The sequence below is a fragment of the Poecile atricapillus genome, chromosome W, assembly GCF_030490865.1.
Source record: "Poecile atricapillus isolate bPoeAtr1 chromosome W, bPoeAtr1.hap1, whole genome shotgun sequence".
Classification (NCBI taxonomy): domain Eukaryota; kingdom Metazoa; phylum Chordata; class Aves; order Passeriformes; family Paridae; genus Poecile; species Poecile atricapillus.
This window is the reverse complement of record NC_081288.1, coordinates 22289678-22315123: the sequence shown is the minus strand read 5'-3', so window position 1 is coordinate 22315123 and position 25446 is coordinate 22289678. Positions and strand designations below refer to the sequence as shown.

The 25446-nt window shown below is 43.2% G+C and overlaps 1 protein-coding gene across 1 annotated transcript in view; it reads left to right on the top strand.

The window, feature by feature from the left end:
- LOC131592005 (phenylalanine-4-hydroxylase-like) overlaps positions 1 to 24593 on the top strand; it is a 34570-nt gene extending 9977 nt beyond the window's left edge. The window contains exons 3-13 of the mRNA XM_058863197.1: positions 4084 to 4267; positions 9612 to 9700; positions 11863 to 11930; positions 14242 to 14438; positions 14813 to 14948; positions 15864 to 15933; positions 17402 to 17458; positions 18465 to 18560; positions 18882 to 19015; positions 21098 to 21213; positions 21780 to 24593. Of these exons, the coding sequence (XP_058719180.1) occupies positions 4084 to 4267; positions 9612 to 9700; positions 11863 to 11930; positions 14242 to 14438; positions 14813 to 14948; positions 15864 to 15933; positions 17402 to 17458; positions 18465 to 18560; positions 18882 to 19015; positions 21098 to 21213; positions 21780 to 21823 (1191 nt within the window). The 3' untranslated portion in view covers positions 21824 to 24593. The remainder of the gene's footprint in view (positions 1 to 4083; positions 4268 to 9611; positions 9701 to 11862; positions 11931 to 14241; positions 14439 to 14812; positions 14949 to 15863; positions 15934 to 17401; positions 17459 to 18464; positions 18561 to 18881; positions 19016 to 21097; positions 21214 to 21779) is intronic.
- Positions 24594 to 25446: the final 853 nt, after the last annotated feature.

The window sequence follows — 25446 nt, the reverse complement described above, 5'->3', positions numbered from 1 at the left end:
TTAGTTTTAGAACCAGCTATAGGAGCATTTAGTAATTAGTGAACAGAAGGATGAGTGAGTTTCACAGGAAGTAGTAACTCATAATATTTTCAGAAAATATCCGTCCCTACTGAAAGCTTCCCTGTGTAGCTATGAACATCCAACTTTCCTTTTCCAGTTACCAGGCCATTAAACAGAGGGTGGGACTAAATTCTCTTGGCAGTGACCTCAGTGAGACTGCCGGTGTAGTGCAACACCAGTCTGGTTTTCTCTTGCTGGTGTGGGGCAGCTGCAGCATAGGCGGTACTCAGTAAAGATGGAATAACTGGAATAACCTGGGCAAGGGGCTGGAGCTGCTTCACAGACTCTGAAAGGGAGCCAAGGCTGAAATCCAGCACTGTGAGGTAAGGCAGGAAGGGACATGGGCAATCTCCTCCCTGCATCCACTATTGTTTCTGTTTTAAATTGATATTTGCATCGCTGCCCCCTTCTAACTCGGTTAGAACTAATTCTAACTTGATTTTGGAGCTCCAAGAACGTCTTGAGACTTCCTTCTCTAATGGGCAGTGATAGAGGTTGATTTGGGTGTTAAAATAACAAAAGCTGAGTTTTCCGCCCCTAGGAGTGAGGGTTTTAAGAAAAAAAAACCCTACAGCAGACATATGGTTGTATGACAGCATGTGTCCATAGGGGAGAGACTCAGCCTCTCCCATGGTCACAAACCTGAAGATGAAGGAGAGAAGTCCCAACCTGCTCTCCAAGTTCCTTGCAGCTGCAAGGGGTGGTGGGATGAATTCAGCAAAGACATGTCTAATCTCGCTCCATGGGCTCATCTGATTCCCACCAGCTCTAAAATAGGAAGGGCAGAAGAGATCCATGTTCATAATTCAGGTGGCAATCCAGCCACAAATATGTGACAGTTGACGTCTTCCAAAGGTGTTAGGTTCCATCAACAAAAAATAGCTCATAAAAATGGAACAACTTTTATTAGCTGACTTTTGAAGACATACATTGTCAAGTGGTCAATCTCTACTAAAAAAACAGATAGAGATTGAAAACTGCTTAAAATGTACAACTAAACCAAAAAAATTATCTCTATTCTCCTTTCTCAGGTAACTATTTGTCTCCAGAAGTTGGAGCTTTAAAGAAAACATCAGCTATTGGGAGAAATGTGATGCAATAGCAAGATTTGGCAACATCAAGGATACAAAAAAGTCCTGAACAATGTGAAACTATGAAGATTAAACACTAGATGGAGTAGTTGGACTAGAATGAAATTGAGACTTGTATTGTAAAGCAACTCTAGTAACAGAGCCACTGTAAATATTTTGAAATCAAGGGTTTAGTAGCAAGGCACAGCACGCAAGAACATATTTTTCCAGGAGTGCCAGTTCAGGGAATTGGACATATGCTGCTGGATTCTTGCTCTTAAAATAGTCACCAGAAGGGTTCTCCCTTCAGTTTCTCTGCTGTGAAGTTCTGAAGTCTCAGCACAAAGAGGTAACAAAGAGGTTGGCTCTGTACATTGCTGAGTGGCAGATACCCCTCAAATAAACAGCAAAGCAGCTTGATACTCTGTGGGAAGGTGTTCTGCTTCTCTCAGGTGTAAGGAAGGAGGTAACTTTCTTTGTGGGCTCCTTCTTCCATGGGCTCTTTCCTCCATCTTCTTTTCCCCCCACCTCTTTGTCTCACAGTCTTAGGTTGTGATAGTTTGAGAGGTATTGGTAGTCCTGCTGCCTTAAGCATGTCTCGTGCCCACCCTGCAGTTTATCTCTTCATTCCCAGCCCCTGAATCATTCCATTCATTTTGGGGGCATTGCTGTCTGTGCAGCTGCTCACTGAGCCCAGCTGGAGAGCTGGTACAGTAGAAGAATCACCTGATCAAAAAACAAAAGGATATAGTTTAAGGAGCTTTCAGCCCAGAGAAGAGAAGGTGCTGGAGTGATCTTATTGTGGCCCTCAAGTACTCAGAGGGGTCCTATAAGGAAGAAAGATGGGGACAGAGTTTTAGCAAGGCCTTTTGTGATGGCACGTGGGATAATGGTTTTAAACTAAAAAGTGTAGATCCAGAGTAGGTATAAGGAAGTAAACTTTTAGGGTGAGGATGCTGAGACACAGCAAAAGCGAAGCAGCTCCCTGTGCCTGCTCTCTGTCAGGAGCTCCCAGTGCCTCACCACATGGATGGGACAATGTGCAGTCTGTTTGGGAAATGGCTTTGGAGGCCTAAAACAAACTGTCCCTGGGGCCAAGGACAGTGCTGCCCATTCTCTCCCAAGAACAGCATCTCTGGAGAGCAGCAGTTGGTGAATGTGCTTTTGACCTTTTCAACTTATTGTATTGGTATCTAGCCAAACAGTTTGAGTTCATCTGTAGTGTGCCATGCTCAGGGAACAGAGTAATGACATATATGTTTCCTACCAAGGAATAAACTGCCTTTTGTGGAGGAGTAAATCAGTCCTTTGCTGCTGATTGCCAGATGCCCTCCAGCGCTGTGCAAGCACTGAGAGGAGCAAAGAAAACCCTAAAGAGGCTTAGAAAGAGGGATGTACAGTTAAAAAATCTTCCCTTTTTCTTCCTTGTAGGTCAAAAGTAGAACCTCACAGTGTTACTTTGTGGAAGAAATCCTGACCCCGCTGTAGCAGGAGATTAGACATTGACACCAGCAGGGCCATCCCTTTACCCCATGGAGTTTGAAGTCATCTTTATCTTGAAAGACAAAAACCAAAAGTTTCTCCAGGGATGCTGATCACCATGTGTCAGCCCCTCTTGACTCTTCTCTGGGTAATGATTCTATGATTCTGTGACTTCAGGCCAGGCCTGGCCCAGATTTCTTCCAGAGATTTGTGTATTCCTCCCAGGGGACAGAAGTCCAGACCTGGCCATGGCATGCTGTGTCTGCAGCACCAGTGTGAGTGACAGGAAGGTCAGGTGGCAAAATCAATGCCTATAGAAGCCTGTTTAAAAGGTTTTTCTAAAAAAAAAAAAAAAAAAGGAAAAAAACTAGTGTTTTCATATTCAAATTATAGTGCTCAGTAAAACATTGAGTTCAGTTAACAGGGGTAGACTTTTCTTTTGGACTTTCTGGTTTTGTTTTGTTTTGTGTTTTTTTTCCTGAATTTTTTTGTTCAACTGCTTACTTGCAGTTGCAACTTACACATCAACATGGCAGCATGTCTGAGGTCAGGCTCCCACTGGCTACAGTCGTCAATGCTATGGGTGCCAATGGTCTCTTTCTTCAGAGCTAGGAGACACTGCTGATGGTTAGCAAAGATATTTGGTGAGACAGAGCTCGAATTTCTGAGATAAGAAAATCCTTCTCTGTGAGGGTGATTAGGCTCATGAGCAGTTGCTCAGAGAGACTGAAGAGTCTCAAAACTTGACTGGACATAGCCCTGGGCAATCTGCTCAGGCAACCTGAGCAGATTATTGTACTTGCTGATCTCCAGAGGTCCCATTCAACATCACCAACTCTGTGGTTTAGAACATCATCTTTTTATTTGTACAAATGTAGGCTGCCTTTTTTGGTGCAGATCCATGTTTCCCTTTGGATCTTTGCCCAGCAGCTGCTCACAGCACTGGAAACTGTGTAGGTGGCCTTGCAGGTGACTGTGCAGAGGTTTGGCAGAAGCTTATCTCACAGGGTGCCCAGCTGCCTGCTCATCTAGTCTTCTGTCAAGATGCTCATCAAGACAGCATTCAGTTTCCCATGAGAGGATGCTCTACAGGTGGAATGCCTCCTTCCTGTGTTGAACCTGGGGAAATGTCTCTGTCAACACAGACAAGCTCTCATTATGTGCTTGAGGTACTGGAGTTGCCATTTACAATAGAAAGCCTGTTTACAGCTTGTATTCTGCTTCCACCTTCCTCTAAGCCTTCAGTAGTGCCTAGTCTTTGTGATGGTGCTCTGTACAAGGGTGAATCCCACATATTTCTCATTCTTCCTTTCTGTTTCTCTCTCTGTTGTTAAAGTCCGCAAGTCCAGTGGCCGCTTTTGAGTTATTTGGATGGTACAGTATGCTTTGTTGACTGACACATGTATTTATTCAGTCTTTGTCTTATTCCTTCCCCCAAGAACTGTGGGATCAAAATTTCTCCTTCTTATAGGAAAAAGGTATAAACTTGACCCACATTGAGTCCCGACCTTCCCGTCTCAACAAAGATGAGTATGAATTCTTCATTAACTTGGAAGGCAAGAATGTCCCAGCACTGGACAAGATCATCAAATCCTTGAGAAGTGATATTGGAGCAACAGTCCATGAGCTTTCACGAACAAAGAAGAAGGACACTGGTAAGGATATGCTGACAAGGTTAACATTGACACAGACTATTTATGTCACATACACATGAAATTACTTTTTTTTTTCCTGCAGTAAAGGAGATCCTCTTGGGTCTTTATGATTACATTTCTCTCTCTCTGTTTTTTCTATACTAAAAGTTTTTCATTTGGAGATTTTATGTCAGTGTAAATCTTTACAACGATTCTGACTAGAAATCAAAAATGGGAAACTAGGGAGGCTTCACCACCCACTTTGGTGAGAACAGGACTATCTTGCTATTACTGTAAGAAATCCCAGGGAGGTCAGTTGCAGTTCTGCCTTCTGAGGGAAATAAGGAAAGATTTTGTGAGTTGTTCATGCTCGTAATTCTCAGAGATTTGCTGGAGTTGAGGCTGCTTGGTGCAGTGGTGGCTGCCCAGCAGATAGTCTGAGACAGACTTAAATGCCTTTTCAGATAACAGATGTGATTTTAATAGGATTTCAGACTTTAAATACTTTAGGTCTGGATCTTCCTCTTCCTCCCTAGGAGCAACATGAAAGACCATTAATACCTTCTTGAGATCAGTGCTCGTAATCCTTTTACCGTTTCCTTTGTGTCCTACCCATGACATTACATTTGAAGATGAAAAAGAAGAAGGCAGATTCTCTTTGGAGTCAGTTTTCTCCATTCATAGACAAAGGGACAAAAGGTTGATTAGGTGATTTATGATCATGTCAGATTGAAGAGGTTCACTTTTGGGGGCTTTTTTATTTTCAGAAGAAAGATGGAGGACCTACTAGGGCTTAACATTAATTTTTCTAGTTACTATGAAGAAGTTAATAATAAATTTTACTAAATAATAAAGTTGTCTTTAAACATATGCCAGAATCAGACAGAGATACAGCTCTAAATATCATCCGGGAAAGTCTTGCGTGTGAAATTCTGACCTCACAGAAGTCAAAACTCCTGTGGTCAGCTGTAGGATTAGGATTTCACTGCATGTTACTGTGTTGATCAAAGGAGTTTTTGAGCTAGATTATCCTGTCAGTGCTTCAAAAAGGGACTTTATCCTCTTCTGTCTGAGAGGATAACTTGTATTTGTTAGTTTCAGAAATAGTATAAAATGGGAACAATTTATTACTGAGGAGAGGAAGATTGATATTTCTTTTTTCCCTTTCTCTTTTTTTTTTTTTTTTTTTAAATTTCAACTCAACTCCTCTCATGAGTAATAAGGGTCCAGTCCAGTCAAACTGAAATCCCCAAAGGACCATATTTTGAAAGGTCAAACAAGCCCTGCTTAGGGGATGAACTGTGGGTGGCAAATCCTGGGCAGAGGCAGCTACAAGGGCAGTGTGAGATGGGAACAGCCCGAGCTGTAGGAAGTGTGGTGAGATGCTGTCCTTTATCAGCGATGGCATTAACAAATAACAGGCTTTGTGCTGCATTTTAGGCCAGCTTGTCTTTCAAATGTATTCTCCTGGCAAATCTGGTCACAGTCCACAGACATGCTTGTGTGAAATCTTATTCCCAAAACACAGAACAAGAGCACTATGCCTCCAGGGAGCAAAATCTCAGACAGATGGTTTATGGGGATGTTGCCACACTCGTCTCAGTGGGCAGGTAAAGGCTGGGAAGGTTTTTCTTCCAGAGGCAGTCTGGAATCCCATGGGACTGATTCTTTTACTGCTGCCTAAGATGCTCTTATTTCTTCCCTGCTAAAGATTTTGCTCCTGCTCATGATTTGAGGAAGAAAAACTGTATTTTTCTGTTTCCTGTGGGAAGTACACAGTCCCTTTCTTGGGGCACTGCTTTGTGGGCACTCAGAGGAAACTTCTTTATTCTGCCTCTTCTATATAGCTCAGTGGTAAACACTGTGCGTATGTGTTTTCTTGGGCTAGGGATAAAGGAATGGCTTTTTTTTTCTTTTTCTTTTTTTTTTTTTTTGGGTCACTTTAGCTGCTTTTAGTAGTTTGTCTCAACTAAATGCAAAATTTAATCGACACATTCAAATATCAGTTTTGATGATAGTTACACAGTTACAAATATCGGATTTGGATCACCAGTGAAATTTTAGGTGAGAGTAGGCCAGCAAAGTGCTCCAAATCCAAATGTAGCTTTAGAACTTCAGAAGAGAAGAGAAGTCAGTTCCTGGGCCAAAAGCTCTTTGTGTAGATGGAAAGATTTGTTGTAAAATCACAGTGCATCACTTAATGTCTCTTTGTGAAAAACAAGATGGGTGTCTGCAGTCTACTTGGAGCCCATGAATAAAAGTAATTAAATATTATTCTGTTGCAGCATTAGGGATATGCAGACAATTTATTGCATTTCTGAAATAAGCTGGGAGCTGAGGATCTGTAGGGGCCTTGTTTGCTAGACCCTGAGGCTGGCCAGAGCATTTGAGACTGTTTAAAAAAGGGCTAAACCTGGGCCTTGAACTGCTATAAATTGCATAGACCTGTCTTTGACCCTCCTCACAATGGTCCAAGTGGAGGATTCTGCAGAAGTCCTCGCCCCTGCTTTGCTGCCTCTCATATAAATGGCTTATTAGCATTCTGCTCAGCATTTGACCCCACGGTAATTTGGTCACCACTTGGGTGTCCAGCACCATCCCATAAATGCTGCTGCTTCACTTACAGACAAATCAATATTTATTACTGATCAGCCCACGTTTGCTCCTCAGACCTTCACAGAGGGCCAGTGTTGCAAGAGCTCGCCCTGGCAATTCATTAATGGCTGTGCAGACAGACAGCGAGTCTGGCAAATGGGCGGGAGGAGGATGTTGCAAACAAAATATGGGATAGATTTAGCTGGGGGTAATTTGATTTGATCTTTTGAATAGTTTCTGGGAGGGCTGGGGACAGCATCCTGGCACATCACATCTAGGCAGAAGACCCACCAGTAGCCTTTTTTCACCCTGGACCTCGATGTGAGGGCTGTATGGACTTTATGAAGTGTTTGCCTCAGAACTGTGTTCAAAGTTGTTGATTCTTGCTTCCTTAAGAGCCGAGAAAGCTCAGGACTTTCCAGGACCCAACAGCATAACAACTTACACTGGTGCAAGCAGCACTAAGTCTCCTTGGGGATTTCCCTTTCACAGCCCACCACTTTAATCCAACTCTGCAAGCTCAGAGCTGCTCTCGTTCAGCTGCTGCTGGTGTTTGGGTAGGCAGGATCAGGACTTCATGCCAGGAAGATAAGTTGCTGCTCCTGTGTAGGGGAAAAGCAAGTCACCCATTTCCACGCCCAGACCTGACACCACGTCAGCCTGGAGTCAGTTTTTCCTCAAGTCTTTAATGAGGTCTGCACCAAGTACTAAGGCAATCTTGAGAATAAAATATTTAATGAAATAAGTCAGTATGGAAGGTAAGTCAGCAATGGTTCAAACCCTGCCCAGTGAGACCTCTCTAATTCAGGCCAGCAAAGCCCTGCAGACATCACTGCTGAAATCCAGTGCAGACTTCAGCCCCCACCAATTTTCTACACAGCCTGGACCCTTCAGGTCACGGTGCATCCCTGAGAAGAGTGGTTTTCTCTACAGCACTGACAAATCCTTTGCTGTGGGGCTGCCAGGCAGCTTTTTTTTCCCCAGTGCCTAACACAAAACCATTCACCAGTGTGCCTAACCCCAGGCTGGTAGTGGGGAGTCTGAAGCCCAATGAAGCAATTCCCCACCATCACACTAAGCTCAGTGATACAGCCAGGAGATAAACCCAGATAGAAAATGGGCAGGACATGGTGTATGTAGTAACCATGGATCAAATGGGTCTCTATGGATCAAACACACCTTTTTTTTACTCCCCCCTGTGACTAGTTTAAGTGAAGGGGTTGGAGGTGCAGGAAACTTTCTAACAGAGAGGGGAGAGAGAGTTTCTCGAGCAGCTAAGAGCTGTTTCTCGAGCGGCACATCTAGCAGCAGAGAAACCCATTTGGGGACCTTCCTGGGTCTGCTGCTGCCATCTAGTGACTTGCTCAGGTCTGGTTTCTCGGTCAAAGAGAAGCCTGCGCATCCCGGAGAGAGGCAGACCAAATCCCGCTTCTGCTGGGTTGGGAGAAGGCACGGCCGGGGGTACCGCTGAGCCCCGCGGCGGGTCCCTGCACCCCGGCAAGCTCCGGCAGCTTCCTGGCAAGCAGCCGCCTGGGCTCCCGGCATGGAGCCAGGCTGGAGATGGGACAGCAGTCAGGGGAGTGGGCTCTCTCTCCCTCTCTCTGCCTGGGGCTGAGCAGCGGCCCCCAAAGCGAGCCCTGTAGAGCCGCTGTTGCTGCTCCAGCGCCTCGGTGCAGGTGCCCGGCAGAAACCCACTGCTGTGAGCACGGCTGGATAGTCCTGGAGACAGAGATCCTCTTATGCTGTAGGTGGTCCAGCAGGTCTGGGGTGAGCCCCATCACCAAGGCAAGGTGGAGAACTCATTCAGCAGCTGCTGGCCGAGGATCAGGTTCACTTGGCACAGCCCCCAAAATAAGATGGGGAGATAAGGCCCAGCGTGGGCACTCCCAGCTGAGCAGAGAGCCACAGAGGGGAATCAGCTGTTTTCCAAGCACTGGCTGAGCAAACAACACCCATTAGTACAAGAAAGCTTCAATGAATTGCAAACTTTTTACTGATAGAGGCTGCCCCTGTTCAGTCCTTGTATTGAATTGCTGTGAAGATGCTTGACTTACTCTTTTCTTATCTCAACACATCACATCTGGAAATCCCTGTGATTCTTCTTTGTCCTTCACCTGATGTCCTTCTGTAACGAGAGGGTCACATTGGCATTACACTCTGTGTGGCCAACACAGTCCCTTCTCACATGCTTGCTGTGCCTGAGACAGTGCACACAGAAAATGAGTTGCAAGGCAGTAGAGAACCAGACCAAGGAAGTTAATCAAATTAATGCATTATTGTGTAATGATTGCAGTGACGTGACACTAGTCTGAGGTATTAGGATGCCATTTATAGTTTTGTTTCAGAATCCTAGCTCAAATGGGTCTTAGAGTGTTTCAGACAGTCCAAAAATTCTTTATCCTTATTGTGGGGTTTCTTTTTATTCCCTTGAAAGGGATGATTCTGGCTTATTGTGAAAATTTTCTGCATTTTGATAAGCCAAGAGACCAGAAGTAATAAACAGAACATCATAAACATTACAAGCTAGCTCTGCACCAAGGGTCAGATGCTCTTGATGTTCTGTATTCTTCCAACAGTGTAAAACAGTCACAAACTCAAGTCAGTTTCCTTGGTTTGTTCTTGTTTCCTACTATGGGGGAAAGGATTGAAAGAATTTAGCCCCTTGCCTGTGGTTCTTTATATATATGATGAAAAGATGAAAATGTCAGAAGGCAGCCCAAAATCAAGTAACAAAGAGGATACCAGTCTATATTTATTTTCTGTTTTGCAGTACCATGGTTCCCAAGAAGTATCCAGGAGCTGGACAGGTTTGCCAATCAGATCCTAAGCTATGGAGCAGAATTGGATGCTGATCATCCTGTAAGAATTACTTTTAGCTTTTTTTTCCAATTATTGGCACTGATGTTTCTCTCATTTATATGTGCTTCCTTTAGTACAGATCTAGTAGACTGAATCTCACATGGTACAGGACAAGAAGGCTACCACATTTCTAGGGTTACAATCAGCCCAATCCCTGGTTATGGAATAAATCAAACCAAAGGCTGTTGTAATTGAGCAAATGCCAGGAGATCTTAAAAGTTGTTGTGGTTTTCAGAGCACAGGGCCACTGCAGGGACACATCTAGTCTTCCCAGGAGGCTCTGATGTAGTAGTGATTTCAGGCTCACTTTACGTATCACTAACAAGAAAAAGAAGCAACATATCATAACCCAGAGAAAGAAAGACTTTTTTCATCCTTGATTATGTACACATGACTTAGCTCCGTGTATTGTTATGTGGATGCTAAATCTCACAAGGTACTTTTATGGTGAAACACAACAAAAGAAAAGGTTCTTGGTTCAAAAAGTTTGTGGTTTAAATGGTAACATCAGAAAGTTTTTTTCATTGACTTAGCTGATAAAAAAATTTGTTTTGTGGTTTTTTGGTTGTTCAGATACAAGAATATTTTCTGCCTCTATTCCCTCTCCAAGCAAACAACAACTTATTTTCATTTGTCAAAACACGCTGAGTTCCATGCAGTGCACCAGAAATTGCTGCTATTAGTTTAATTGAGATAGGGTGATTATAAATAAATTACATGCAGCGCACCAAAAATTGCTGCTATTAGTTTAATTGAGATGGGGTGATTAGTTATTCACTACCTATTGCTTAATTCGAGACGTGTTATGTACCATGCACAATGATTCATGATGTTCACTGTGGTCATATGAAAGGCAGAATGAAAGGAGGTACACTGAGCCAATGGCCCCCTTGTGTGTCATGCGGGAATAGACCAAGATTGTATGTGAAAAAAGAACCAGAAGAAAAGAAAAAAATATATAAAAAGGAATGAAGCATCTCTCCTCCAGTTCCTAGAATTAGTTAGTGAGCACTTGTGCCTTAAAAAAGAAAGCCAGCTGCTGGGGTAAACAGGCGTGACAGTCCACAGAGTGCAGAAAAAGAGAAATTAAAGTAGACCGTGTTTTTAGTAGCTAAGTGATGCATGGAATTTAATAACAATGACCTCCATGACAGGTTAATCTTGAACAGTGCATTTTTTTTCAGCCATTGGTTACCTCTTTTTGATTCACACCCTTGAATTTACACTCCACTGCAGCTGCCTCCTGTACTTGGTTGTGTTTTATGGCCCCTCAGTCCAGTTGTGCCATTCAGCACTAAGAGAAATGTTTATGGACTGCTGCAGCACCCAGGAGCTGTTCCAATTTGTCCTGCAGAAGGGCATCCTGGCTTGGAAGGAGGATGTTTCTGCACTCCAGCTGGTGAAGGCACTCCTAGTCCTGAGGATCTTTTAATCTAAACAGCAGGCACACTGGGGTAGAAGAATGGTTATCCCAGATGAAGATTTAGAGGTTTTATTTCTTATCCTTGGGTTTGTTGCTAATTAGCTGCAAAGGTCAAGCTCCCAGCCACAAGGTCTATTAGGCAGTCTTTGTAGTCATTAATTGTCTTCAAATGGTTGAATTTGTACTACAAATAGGGTTTTTTGGCCTGCTAAATGGCTACTGATCCTCCAGCAGTTGGAAAATGAGCACTTTTAAGCGTGGTTCATGATGAAAATCTGCCTAAAAGGTCCGATTGAGTCGATGTTTGTGTTTCTAGTGTGTTTTGATTCTGCTCCTCTATAGCAGCCCAGCTGTGCCAGGGACAGCAGCAAGCTCCACGGGAAACCAGAAGGGCATGGTTATCCAAGCACTGATAATTCTGGGTTGCTCTCGCCAGGAGCACCTCATTGTTGCTGTAAAGGAACAGTTTACCTATATTATAGGAAATGAGAATGAGAAAACGAAAAGGCTTGGGGGACGAGGGGTGGAGAGGAGCTGTGGCTGAGTGGCTGCTCCGGTGGCTCTGCAGCCCGGGAGGGAGCGGTGCCCTGCGGGAGCGGAGCCTGGCAGAACGGAGGCAGCTTTCCCACCGACCTTGCTGCACTTGCATGCACCAGCCACACCCGAGGGTGCTCTCTGGGAGGAAGGCTCTTCACCTTTTGCACTTAGGCGTGGGCTGACCGTGGCCATTTCTCTTCAGGGGTTCAAAGATCCCGTGTACCGGGCCCGGAGGAAGGAGTTTGCAGATATCGCCTACAACTACAGACAGTGAGTGCCCACGGCATGGGCAGAAAGCAAGCCCTCATCTCCTGCCCTCTCCTAGGCTGCTCACCCTGCTGGCCAGCCCTGCTTTTCCACAAGCATCCTCCTGCTGTTGGCTTTTCTCTGCCATGTGTTTAAATCTTCCCGTTCGTGCATTTATCCCCAAATCGCAGCAAAACAAAAGTAAATTGTCCAGGCACACGTTCAGAGGAGACATCTCCCTTCTCTCCCCACAACACCCCTCTTTCCCAGCTTTGTTCTCTAATTGAGCAGCAGACTGTTGCTACTACAAAGACCTGAGCATTGAATAAATCTGGTATTCCCCATTGAACTGGGGCTGAGGGAGGAGTGCCTATCATTAACATTAAAGCAGGATCTGCATACACTATTAAAATAATGAGTAGCTTATGGTTCTGCTGCTAATCCTGTGTCTGTTACCCTACTTTTATCATGCCTAATCCAGCTGCAATCAGCAATTTAGGCTTTCATTTCCCAAGAAAAATAAATTAATAGAGATGATAAATTCAGTCAGAACAGGCTTATTTGATTGCTTTCAGTGATCAGATCTGAAGGAAAAAAAAAAAAAAAATGTTCCCGGAGACACTCACATGTATAGGTCAATACTATTGGGCCTGATTCTTGCTGGACTGGTAAAAAGTGTGTTTGCAAAGAAAAAATTAACATATATTGTAAATCTTGGGCTATGCTTTGCACAGGATCAAAAGATAGCCCCTGAGCCAAAGAGCTAATAATGTAATCAAAAAATAAGAGACAAAATAGGACTGGTAGGTGGAAAGTACAAAGTGTCAGGTGAAAAAAAGTCTGAAATCCAGTTTATAGCTAGAAAATTTGGATAAGATTTGGTGTCTAGATGTGAACAGATCTATTGTCCATTCTTTGATATCCCACAGAAGATACAGAGAAGTGGGCAGGAGAGGCACAACCAAAGTTATCAGGCTTCACTGAAAAAGCAAGGGTTCTTAAGTTGTGAAGGTGCTACACAGCTGCAACAGTGAGATGGGTCAGTGCTTGCTTGTGTTGTATTCTTCCTAATATTAATTTAATCCTTTTCTGTATCCCTTCTTTTGCATCTGTTCTGTCCTTTTCCTTTGTGCTGTTTGTCTCTACTTCTCCTTCGCTATTTTGCCTCCTCTCGTGATAGATTTACCCACTGTTTTTGTTGAATGTTCAATTTCCCTGACTTCTCTTTTCTTTGCTTTTAGCTTGCCTTTTCCCTCTGCCTTACTTTGCTTCTGGCCCCATTGACCCTAGAAAATTTTTTTAATTAAAATTTGAAAGGTTTTTAAGACAGAGCCCTGTAGCCCTGGAAAGTGGTTGAGAATTATTTAGGAGTGCTGTAGGAACAAAAAATCCCCCAGCAATCTTCATAATTCAACGTGTTTAAAGCTCCACAGATCAAGGAGAACTGATATAGAGAGACAGAAAGTGATGGTTCTCCAGAGGAGCTGCCCTGAGGCTCAAGAAAAAAATGAGGGAGTGGGAGATGGTGGGGTGTCATCAAGAGTTTTACAATGGATCTCTGGAGCTTGGAAAGCTTCAGAGTTATTCTAGCAGTGCTGTTAACCCTATTAAGTTACTTAAACCCCTTTGATTTTTCAAAGCTGCTGGGTTCACCTATGACCTTAACATTATTGCTAAGAAGTTGGTTATTCACAGGAGGCCAAACTGCACTGCTAGTGATGTACAACTCCTGTTAGCTTCAACTAAGCACATGGAGGCCTGAGGGTGGGATTTAACTCATAAGTACTCCTTACAATTATAAAGTCCAACTGGCTGAAGTCTGTGCCTCTTATGGCACAGAGAACAGATCAGAATTTCTCTGCCACTGCAACAGAGTTTTATGGATCTGATGGTTTCATGTGTTTACAAAAATAATTAATATAATGCTCACTACAGCAAGTAAAACAGCTCCTTCATATCTAGAAGGAAAATAAATTGGAATCAACAGCCAGCAAGTATTTTAGAAGAATGCCTTTAAAAGACAAAAAAAGCACTGATTTATTTTTAACACAATAATGCAAGGAGCATTGTCTAAAGGCCATTATCTCAGCCAAGATCAGTAGAGTCCTTTCCAGCCAGTGCCTAGGGACAAGTGAGGCTCCTTTTGCACCTGCGTGGCAGCCCAAAAGCATCTCCCCTCCTGCACCAGCAGCTCCTGGCCAGCCCTAGTAAAGCTGCAACATGAAGAACATTTACATGTTTTGTAAATGGCAAGTGGGAAAAGACAAAGAGCATGATGTTGATGGAATAGGACATTTTCTGTGGCTGCTATTGAGGGTATCCATTTTCTTTCTAGTGGCCAACCGATTCCTCGTGTCACCTATACAGAAGAAGAAAAGAAAACTTGGGGCACTGTCTTCAGGGAGCTGAAGAGTCTGTATCCAACTCATGCTTGCTATGAACACAACCACGTGTTCCCACTGCTGGAGAAGTACTGTGGCTATAGGGAGGACAATATTCCCCAGCTTGAAGATGTTTCAAATTTCTTGCAGAGTAAGTTCAAAGCACCTAAAAGAACCAAATGAAATGAAAGGTCTCAACCATCAGTGGGGGGTGGTGCTTCCAGAGAAGGAAAAACAATCCCTGATTTATCAAAGGTTCCCTATGATGTTTGGGCGCATCACTTAGCCTGTGTCCCAGGTCCTTCTCTAATGCTTCCAGGGGTACAATGGGACAGATGCTCAGATACTGTGCTGGTGGTATACCTGGGCAGAAAATTGCTTGCAATTAAACTCTATTTAACATAAGGAGATTAAAAAAAAAACCCAAACCAACCATCAACAATCTTTTCCTGCTGTGAGGAGTCTGGAGAAGGCTGAATCAAACATATCAGCTGTTTTTAAGATGCTGTCTCTCTGTCCCTTCAGGCTGCACTGGGTTTCGGCTGCGCCCTGTTGCAGGCTTGCTCTCCTCTCGGGATTTCCTGGCTGGGCTGGCGTTCCGAGTGTTCCACTCTACGCAGTACATCCGCCACGGCTCCAAGCCCATGTACACCCCAGAGCCGTAAGTACTCTGGCACACCGAGGGTGTAAAGCTGGAGCACACCAGCAGCAGGGTCAGTCCAGCTGGGAATAACTGCGAGGGACTCTGCAGCACTCCTGGGAGCAGAGCTAAGGGAGAGCAGCCAAGGCACTGCTCTCTTCTGAAAACACATATGGAGTGTTTCTAGTCTGTTCAACAGTCTGCATCCACTTCTGCAAGTTCTCCTGGGGCAGATGAGATCATTTTGCTAGTGAAGGCTTGCTTGTGTGGTGGCTGGGATGCAAGAGAGCAGTGCACAAGGGCATTTGGCTAAGCTATTAGCACTCAAGTAGTGCAGCAAGGACTCAACCTGTTGCAAGCAAGCTCCTGGCAGTAAGATAGGAGAAGCCCAGGCCATTTAACCCATCTCTTTTTAATTTTTGGAGTGTTTCTCTCTGTCCCTGTCCATTGTCCTTTTCCACTTGCCATTTTTAAAACAGATTGCTTATTGTGCTTCATATTGTTGCAATTCCTCCTTGTTTTTTTTTTGCTTCCTATTTTTCACAAACTCTTTTCCCTTTCTTTTTTTCTATTTTTGATTTTTCTTGTTTTCCTTCCTCCTTACCCCATTGTCATCATGCCAGGCTGAAATGTCTTCCGCAGACTTGGCCTTTTTGGACATCTTACCCCCTTCCCATCACTTCCCTGTATTTGAAAAAATCCAACAGTCCCTGCTGCTGAGGGATGTATGACACAAAAAATACAAAACCCCTGGGATTTGCATGCCTTTCCATCACAAGAAAAGCTTCAGAGGAAAATGTTTTCTTGTGAATGATATCTGCTTTGTAGGAGCAAATGCACTGCACTCTTGACTGTGTGCTGGCTCTAGGGCATTCTTTCCAGCATTTCTGGACTTTTCCTGAATCACAGTTATTCAGATGTCATGTTTTCCTGCAGTGATATTTGTCATGAGCTGCTAGGACACGTGCCGCTTTTTGCTGATCCCAGTTTTGCTCAGTTCTCCCAGGTAAGTTACTTGGAGGTTATATTATTTATATAGTCAAACACACAGTAATTCAGAGCATGATCCAAGGGCTGTGAAGGGTGATGAAGAGTCACCTTTAAGCATACTGTGTAAGAGTGGCCAAGATGGCTTGTTTATTGCTTGAAATCTGGACACAATTCACATAGGTGAAATCATAAAGTCCCACTCCAAGCATGATCTTGAGTGAGTTGCTTTTTGACAGGTGCTGTGAAGCCATCATCTTAAAACCTCCCTGCAGATGTTGATCCTTCTGAGTGAAGTCACGTAGCTCATGAGTCAGACGGATTATTACCTCACCATGATATTCAAATGTTAGGGAAAGTGGAGATTTTGTTTTGTTTTCTGTTGAAGTGACATTGGAGGCTGAGTAAAGTGAGGAACTGTCTCAGCTGTTAACATGGGAGAAGGCTGGAGAGGAGATTCCTTTTTGGTAGTGTTAATGTCTCTGGAAAAGAAGCCAAGGCCTGGTGAAGCAGTAAACTTTTGGCTGCATCCTACCAGAAAACATGGAAATACATGAAGACAGAAAGGCATAAAGACAGACTGACAGATGAAAGAGAGAAACAGAGGAGGGAGAGGGAGAAAAAAGAAAGGAAAGAAGGTTAAAAGAAAGAAGGAAAGAAAAGGCAAGAAGTAAGAAAAAGGGAATGGAGGGAGAGAACGTAGGCTTAATGTAACATCTCAAAAGACAAAAGTCAGTGTGATCTAATTAGTAAGTTCTCAGTATTGTCTTCAGGCTTAGCCCTTTCCCAGAACTGGTGTTTCCTTCCAGACAAGCCCTACTGTACCTTGGCTTACTAGGATTTGACATGGTGAGAAGCTGGTCCAATGCCTGTGCTGTGTGTGGGGGGAACCCTCTGACTTTTGCACTGTGCAGTCCTCAGTAGAGCAAATCGAGAAAGGAACCTGGTTATATGTGGTCTCATATGTGTGTTTTAAATCCAACTGTTGCATGCCTCCTGGAAAAATCTTTAGCTCCCAAGGTATGAATAAGCTCTTTCAAATCATGCCCTGTCATTCAGAAAAAACCAGCTCATTCAAGCCTCCAGGAAAGCTCCTTTAATCAGGACCCATCAAAACAAAGAGGAATATATAAGGTGTGTAGGTGTGATTGATTTGCCTCCTTTTGTCCCTATCATGCTCTCAGATGTTCATTGTAGACTTGATCAAAAGCCTGTCAAAGCAAGAGGAAAATTTTATTTGACCTCAACGGGCTTTGTACCAGGCACAAAGGATCATGCCTTGTAAATGACATTTGGACAAGACTCTTTGTTCATTTTTGGAGAGATTTCTGGTTTAAAATTGATCTTGCATGATAGGAACATGTCCTGTAAACATTTGTGTGTGGCAGTAAGCAATGGTAACATTTAAAATGTGAGCAATTACATAAGACGGGGCAGGAAGAATGTTTGCAATAAACAGCTTGAAGAATAATGGTTTATTGTTACAGGAAATTGGACTGGCATCTCTGGGTGCTCCAGATGATTTCATCGAGAAACTTGCTACGGTAATTTAATAAATGAGAGCTCAATTTTCCAAAGCACCCTGTGTTGTCTTAATTCTGCTGCCACTGAAGTCACTGATAGAACTCCCATAGAGCTGAATGGGATCAGAGTGAAGACCATGATTGGAAAACCCCACCCTGAAACAGTTGCACTAAAGGAAAATAGCTTTGGCACCCCTTATTCAAAGTGACAGTTGTGATTAAACACAGAAGCCCAAACTAGATTTCCTCCAGCACAAACATATTGGGCAAGAAAAGATTATATGTTACTACATCCCCACAGGAAATTTCAAGAGGCAGCTTCTGTATTTGTTTTACCTTCAAGCATCTCTTCCACTTCGCCAGGCAGGCAATATCCTCTGTAGTCAGCATAGATCACCTGGGTGTTACTCTGAGACTACTGAGACCAAGGGCTGCAAACTTTGAACAAAACCAGGGATCCTCCTCTGAGATTAGTGTCCCCAGTGCCAAATGGAGGCCATCTGGGCAAAGAATTCCACCAGCTTCGACACTTCTGATAGATGGGGCAGTTTTTTCTGAGCCAGGGCAGGTATCCCTTCAAAAGGACAGACCCAGGAGTCAAATTAGGCCACACTCCATTCCCTATGGCACCAACAGCGCCTGCTCACGCCCCTGCTGCAGTCAGATGCCCTGTGTGAAGCAGAACTCTAATTTTTCTAAACTAAGGTTCAAACTTCCAGGGTTGGCCAGCCAAAGGAAAGCTTTATTGCTATAATTTCATTGTCCCTGCTGACAAAGATAAGCACAGTAAAACACAGCTTTGTTTGTCATGGAACTGAACTGATTCTCAGAAAGAATCTAGTGCTGTGCTTCTCCCAGGAGAAGAATTTTAGTCTGAATTCAGACATTTATTGCATTTATACACTTCAATTTGACACAGGGCAACATTTTGCATAGAAATGAAAACCCCAGATGTATTCAAATAAATGGTGTACACATATTACTTTTTATCAAGGAGTTGTAAGTTTCTGTCTCATTTTCTTTCCAGGTTTATTGGTTTACAGTGGAGTTTGGACTATGTAAGGAAGGAGATTCTCTCAAGGCATATGGTGCAGGGCTTCTGTCTTCATTTGGGGAGCTGCAGGTGTGTTCTAGAAAAATATTTCAAATATGTTTATAATTATTCAGATTTATTTTTGAAATGTCTTTGGATCTTTGGTTTTGCTTCATACTTTGTGCATAGATGTAGCATGAAATGTAGTATTTCATTATAGAGCTCTGATATATGTGTAGGTGTATGGATGCACAGGGAACTCACATCCCCTTCTTTCCCAGTAAGTGACTTTATCACTGTATACCACAGGAGCAACTCTTCCCTGTCTGAAATGGGGTGGCTCTTTATTTCTTTCATAGCAAATTCGAACACTCTTACACTGAAATAAATTTCTTACCTTTTTGTTCATAGTATTGTTTATCAAGTAAGCCTGAGATTCAGCCTCTTGTCCTGGAGAAGACTTCTGTGCAGAAGTACCCTGTTACTGAGTTCCAGCCTATCTACTATGTTGCTGAAAGTTTTAAAGATGCAAAAGAAAAACTAAGGTACTCCAGTCATTCCAGAGAAGAACCCATTCTTTCCTGCTGCAAATACAGTGAATCTCATTGCCATAATGGGTCTCGGGTTGACAATCATGTTTTGAGAGGCATTAGAAAAATTTGTGCAATACTTAATGATAACAAACATTTTATATCCTCAGAATCTTGGGGAAAAATGAGTAGTAACAGGAATATACCTTATGCATGAAGACAAGAATTTGTCCTAAGTGTAACTAAGAGCTTCGTCTGTCTAACCAAAATGCAACAAAAAAAAATTCTGTTCAGCTGCAGTGATACCAACATTTAAGGTCAAATCTGGCTAACTAATGCAAACCAAGTAACTTTGCCATTACTAGAATTAGCAGTTCTTGTAAAAAAACCAAAAATATCTTGTATTATCTACTCCTTTTTCTCTGAAGTTATGTCCAGGTTCAGCTCTGATTCTTCAAATGGGAATGGCTCAGCTTGTGTTGGTGTTTAGCTTGGTTTTCACCTTGACAGCATTCCTATTCCTGTTAAAACACCAACACACCACCATATTTCTGGGTGTTAGTCAAGCCACTGGGGGTTAACCTGGGTTCACACTCAACATGTTTTTCACTTGGAGATGCTGGACTTGTTCCAGACCTGCAGTCCCTTATCTTCCTCTATCATTCACAGATAAATTGTGTTACATCCCAAGATACTCTGCTACCTCAGGCTCCCCAGCTCTGAGGTCTTCCTAGCTCTCTCCCCTGCTGCTTCCTTAATTGTCATAAGTCTGAAGCTTTTCCTTGTGCCCTTTTCTCTGGGGAAATACCTGGGAAAGATGGCATTCTCTTCTGGGCTGTGCTTTCCACTTGAGGAAGTGGAAAATCCTGCTTTACTTAGCTGAAACAAAATATCTTGGAGCTTTTTTTCACTCGTTTCAGTGACCTAATTGAAAAAATGGTTAAAATACAAGTTCTGGGGGTTGGTCTAGTGCCTGTGTTAGTGACTTGAATCTAGACATGCATGTTTGTGGGTCACAGAATACCTTTCTGAAAAATTATTCTGAGATTGACCTAAAAGATCTCAGTTTAAGGCATTCGTCTTCTAACTGGGATCTTCAGATGAGATTTAGGAAAGCCATCTTCTAATGTGATCTCTCCTCTTAGAAAAAATAGACCAATGCTGCTAAATTCATCATAGTCAATGTAATATTTTTTCACTCTCACACCTAGTGACCTGCTCATACTGAATTCTGATTGAGACAATGTCCTTAGCTGGTGATAATAAGGTTTAAACTGAAGAAGCTTTGTGGGGGTGGCATCCAGCATATTCCACTGTTCTAGTTGTATGGGATTTACCCTGCTGAGTCACAGTCTGTGTAGTGGGGCTCCATAATCAACTCCTGCGTGCTTCCCTTCCTCTTTCAGCAATAACTTCAGTAATCCAAAGCAGATATATAAGCCAGTATCCTGCTGGGGTCTACAAGGAGCCTGGAACAATAGCTCTGACCATCTCATCCCATTCAGAGCCCTTCTTTCCACAGTTCTGTGGTTATGCAAATTAGTATTTTTCCCAAGACACCAAAATCTTAATGATTCTGACATGGATTTAACTATTTTGCAACAGAGAATGCTGCTTCATTCCCTTAGCTACCGTCTAGCTCTTAAATTCCCTGAAAGCTACCAGGTAATTTAAGAGCTAGAACATGTCAGAAGTTAGGTCTCTGCTTGCTCCTTGGCATGCCAGGATAGACCCTTGGCCTTAATTCTCCTGGAGCTCACACTTGGATTAGAATTCCTACATTTTGCAGTAACGAAAGGAAGATGAGGTTTTCAAGCTCGGCAGATCCCAGTTGCTACATAGCTGGCCTGTACCAGGAGCAGTGTTGCCATGCCAATAGCTTAGTTAGTCTTATTCAGAAAAAAACAGGTGGTAAGGACAAATGCAGTTACAAGGGAGCTGCAGAACACTGTAGGTCTCAGATCAGTCAGTAGGAATTTCAGTTATTTCCTCCCATAGATTTTCTTATCCTCACAATCAACAAATGCACAGACCAAGAAAAGAGTTAGGGAAAAAAAATAAATTCAACTGTACATTTGTTTATGTTTTTTCCCTCAGGAAATTTGCTCAAACAATCCCTCGTCCTTTCTCTGTTCGCTATAATCCCTACACACAGAGGATTGAAGTCTTGGACAATGCAAAGCAGCTGAAGAACTTAGCTGACACCATCAATAGTAAGGAACTGCAGATTTGTTACCTTGAATTCCTCAAAACTTGGGCCAGAAATAGGAACCACAAGATGGATTCCATCTGGTTGCATTTAATGCTCTGAGCCTATCCAAGATAAGGCAGCATACATCTTCTTTCTCGTGAAAAAATTACTTCCCAATTCCAGCCAAGCTTCAACAAGCTTGACTGTAACTTGTTAAATCTGAAAAACCCATTTTTGGGGGAGATGCTAGAAAAAGTCAGATGGCCTTGAGGTGGATCCTGACATGTGGCTCTAGCTGTTTTCAGTAAGGAGGAGAAGGAGAAGCATAGCTTCCTCATCTTCCCCCTCACATTGGCTGGCCTGCTGAGAGCCAGCTCCTCTGATCCTGTGAGCCAGCCTCCTATGGCTAATGAAGGCAAAGGATGACTCTGCAGACCTAACTCCATAAGAACCTAATAAACGTGTCCAGTTCAGTGCTTCCCTGCTCACCTCATTCTTTAAGAGAATGGATATAAAGCGTAAAAACATACAGGAGTGTTAGAAATGTGTTGGTTCTGGAATTAACTACTCTGATTATTTCCTTTGCAGGTGAGATTGGGATCCTTTGCAATGCCCTCCAGAAGATCAAATGAAGATTTGCTGTAACCTGCTAGTGACTAGAAGCTATCATGTGCAAGTGCCAGTCTTGATCTAGCCTCAGTCTATTATCTTCTAGTGTACTGCATTAATACTTATGTTATATATCTTAATTGTTAGAGATTAGCAGAGAAACAGACATCCATAGGAGACCCTCAACTCTTCTGGCCTTCAGACACTAATCCATTTTTTTCTCACTAATGTATAAAAATTATCTTTTTCCTGGGAATCTGGGAGAAGTCTGTATACATTTTGTGCCAAAGGCTAGCAGAAGGAGATCTTCCCCATGCAGAGCTATAATCTGCTGAACCCATGAGGTCTGAGACCAGGGGTGGGATGTCAATGATGAACAGAGTGATGCCTTCTCTCACAGTCACTCTCCCCTCAGTGCTTCCCAGTTGTCCAAGATTCCCATGGAGTCTGAAACTCTATACCTTTTGGGGTATACAGGGAGATTTTTCAGGGTACAAAGGGAGATTTCTCTTCATGGACATATGCAGCTACTCACAGTGGACGGCTGATGTGTGAAGGCCACATTTTTTTGTGTGTGTGTCCTTCCCTGAGAGGTGTCTCTTAACTTTCTGGTCTCACAAGGTGGAAACCAGCACCTTGGAAATGGAGAGGAAGAAGCCTGTTACAGTGCAGCTGAAGATGACAGAGCCTCCCAACTCCGAACTCACTGCATCTGTGGCTAGAGTCCCCACCAAAGCCATGGAAGACCTGGGTCAGCTCTGTCCCAGTCTAACAGCATTCAAACCCAAACATGTTCTCTTTCAAGACAGGACCTAAGTAACACCACCTTTTTGTATCTCCACTGCCCATCTGAGCTTTAATCTCCCTTTTTTTAGGTGAAAGCAGTTTTGTTTTTCCTGGAGTATATGTCAGCTGAGTCAGCAAAACGGAACCAAAGGTGACTCCAGCTTAACTCAATGGCTGAGCATGGACAGAGGAGTTTTGCTGTTCAGGAAGCTGTTTCTGTATTTATCCAATAAATTTCACTCAAATCATCTAAATGCCCTCTTGGACTGGTTCACATTTTAGAGTGTTGCCTTGTAGCTCCCTGGTTGAAGGAGGGGACTTGGCATTGGAACAGAATGGAGCAAAGCGAAGCTGAGCAACATTTCCAGCTTGAAACAATTTTGCATCATGACACTAACATGGCTCAGGGGTCACATTTCTGTTAGAGGATTGAAAGATGGAGAGGGATTTTAAGGCTCATGAGTCTCATACCTGCCATAGTACTAATTTTCTATTTATGGTTCGAAAATCAATACTGCTTTAATGTAAGCATCATCCTTTAGGAAGATAAGAAAGTACAGTTCTTTTCATTATATATAGTGGGTAATAACATTAATCTAAGATTACCAGCTGGAACCCTTTTCAATAGACATATGCTTATGCAAAATGGTATCATTTTGGTGCTTTGAAGTAACCTTTTTTATCTCAGCATCTTTTTATTCCTTTTTTTTTTTTTCTCATCACATTGTCTCTCTAGATCTTTCAATCCCACTTGACATGTATTTTCAGTGTGAAAGTAGCCCATATGATATTATGTTATATTATAATATAATAGGACCCATGAGGTAACTGTATGCTACAAAGAGACAATTTCATCCCTAGGGTAAAGTCTTTCAAACTAATCCTCAGACAGCTTTCCAAGCTCCTCTGCTTCTGGCTGTTGGTATGAATGACAGGGGCGATAGTTCTACAGTGATATTGAGAGCCCAAGACTCATGATTTTCTTTTATGTGCAAGTGGAATGGTTAGAGACTATTGATGCCACATGTCTGGTTCTCTGTCCTTTAATGCAGGTTTAAATGAGCAATAGCTCCAGCCAAAGCAGCGTAGCATGGCTGCTCAGCAAGACAGATGAGAAAAAATTAAATGTTCAGCATTTTAAAAGCAGAGGAAATGTATGCAAAGTAGATTTTCACGCAGAACAAGTAATCTTGTACATAAGTACTTTAAATACTACAAATAAATCACATTTTAAATAGTACTCCTTAATGGGTGACTTCTTATTTCCAGGTTTAAAGAAAGTTCCAGCTATGTAGGAAAATGCTTTTTGCGTTATCTGACCAGTGTAAATCCTCCTTGTATGGTAACCACTCAAGTCTACCAGAATTAAATACCCAGGTAGGACGGGATGCCCATCTGAGTTGCTCCCCAGCACAGAAAAAGTTTCTCTCACACTGGCTGGTTGTTACTCATCCAGCCAAGATTATGAGCCTGAAAGAAACCCTTCCCAATGTGTGCCCTTACTTAGAAATGCACAACAAAGCCCAGCTTGCTCTACTTTTGCATACTCCATAAGTCTTGGAGTGCTACTCTGAGTAACCTATCCCCAGCTAAGCTTTTAAGTAACCTTCCTCTCTTCTGTCCCACTATGATGACATTTCTTGGTGTCCTCATCTCCAGCTCAGTTTCAGATGATCAAAGAAGGTTTTTGTGAGACCCTTTCCTGTACAGGGACATTGGCCCTGGCCAGTGGTTGTGATGGAGGGAGGACTTTTTGGCACAGGTGGACTCCTCTGCGTGTCTTAAGATGCCTACATCTGACAGCAGCCTTGGAGAAGGGACCAAAGAATTCCCCAAAGAATGCAGAAATTGTTGAAAATGGGATTAAGCACAGGAGCAGTCCACAGGAATGCATTTTGGACCTCCCTCTGCTGCTTCAAACCATGCTGGCAGCTGTCAGAGAAGACATTTTGATGTTCAGATGTAACCATCTAAATTAACCTAAATAAACTAAAAATATTAATCCTGCATCCATCTCAAATGAGTGGCGCTTTGCTCATACAGGATAAAGATACCAGCAATGGTACCAGATGAAAAAAAGGGCAGGTTGTTTGTGGTGATCAGACAGGGCCTTCTTCTCCTGTGCTCAGCTTTGCCACCACTGCTTGTGGGGGGAAGTGGGAAGAGGGTTTTTTCCTCTCGTAGTCCATTTCTCCACCCAACTAATTCAGTTGCAGCTGCCATTCAACCACCTCTGAGGTGCTCCCTTGCCCTCCTGGAGTCACCTGGGACACAAGGCAGGCCTGGAGGGTGCTGCAGTGTGCATGAGGGATGGGTTCTGAGTCAGGGGTGGGCTCTGCATGGCAGACAGTGGCCTGCCCCATGGCCCCTGGGCATGGCTGGGACACCCCTCTTCCCAGGCCAGCACTCACCACACCCTGCAAAGCCCCCTGCACCTGAGGTCTGCAGGAGCCAACATTCCTCAGGATGCTGAGACCTCCCTCCTGGGCATGGTGCTGCAAAGTTAGCCTTGGGTTTGTCAGTCAGTAGGGAAATAGATAAGGAAATCAAGACCTTCCCAGTGCTCTCTCTTAGCCCAAGAGAAAACTGGTGCTGTCATGATCTCTAGAAGACAAAATTTTGTTTATCTTCCACAGCTAGGGAAGAAGTAAGAGCACAAAAGAGCACTTAGGGGCGTGACTGAGCCAGGATAAGCTCAGGGACACATAAAAAATGGCTCCATCTGCAAAGGGAAGCCAGAGGGGTGGTCTTATCTCTGGACCTGCAGATGGCCTCCCCAGGGGGTCTGTTACACTGTAACTTGAGATTATGAAAATATGGGTGCTCATATCCAGAAATGTTCTTTTTGATGTCAAGTGTA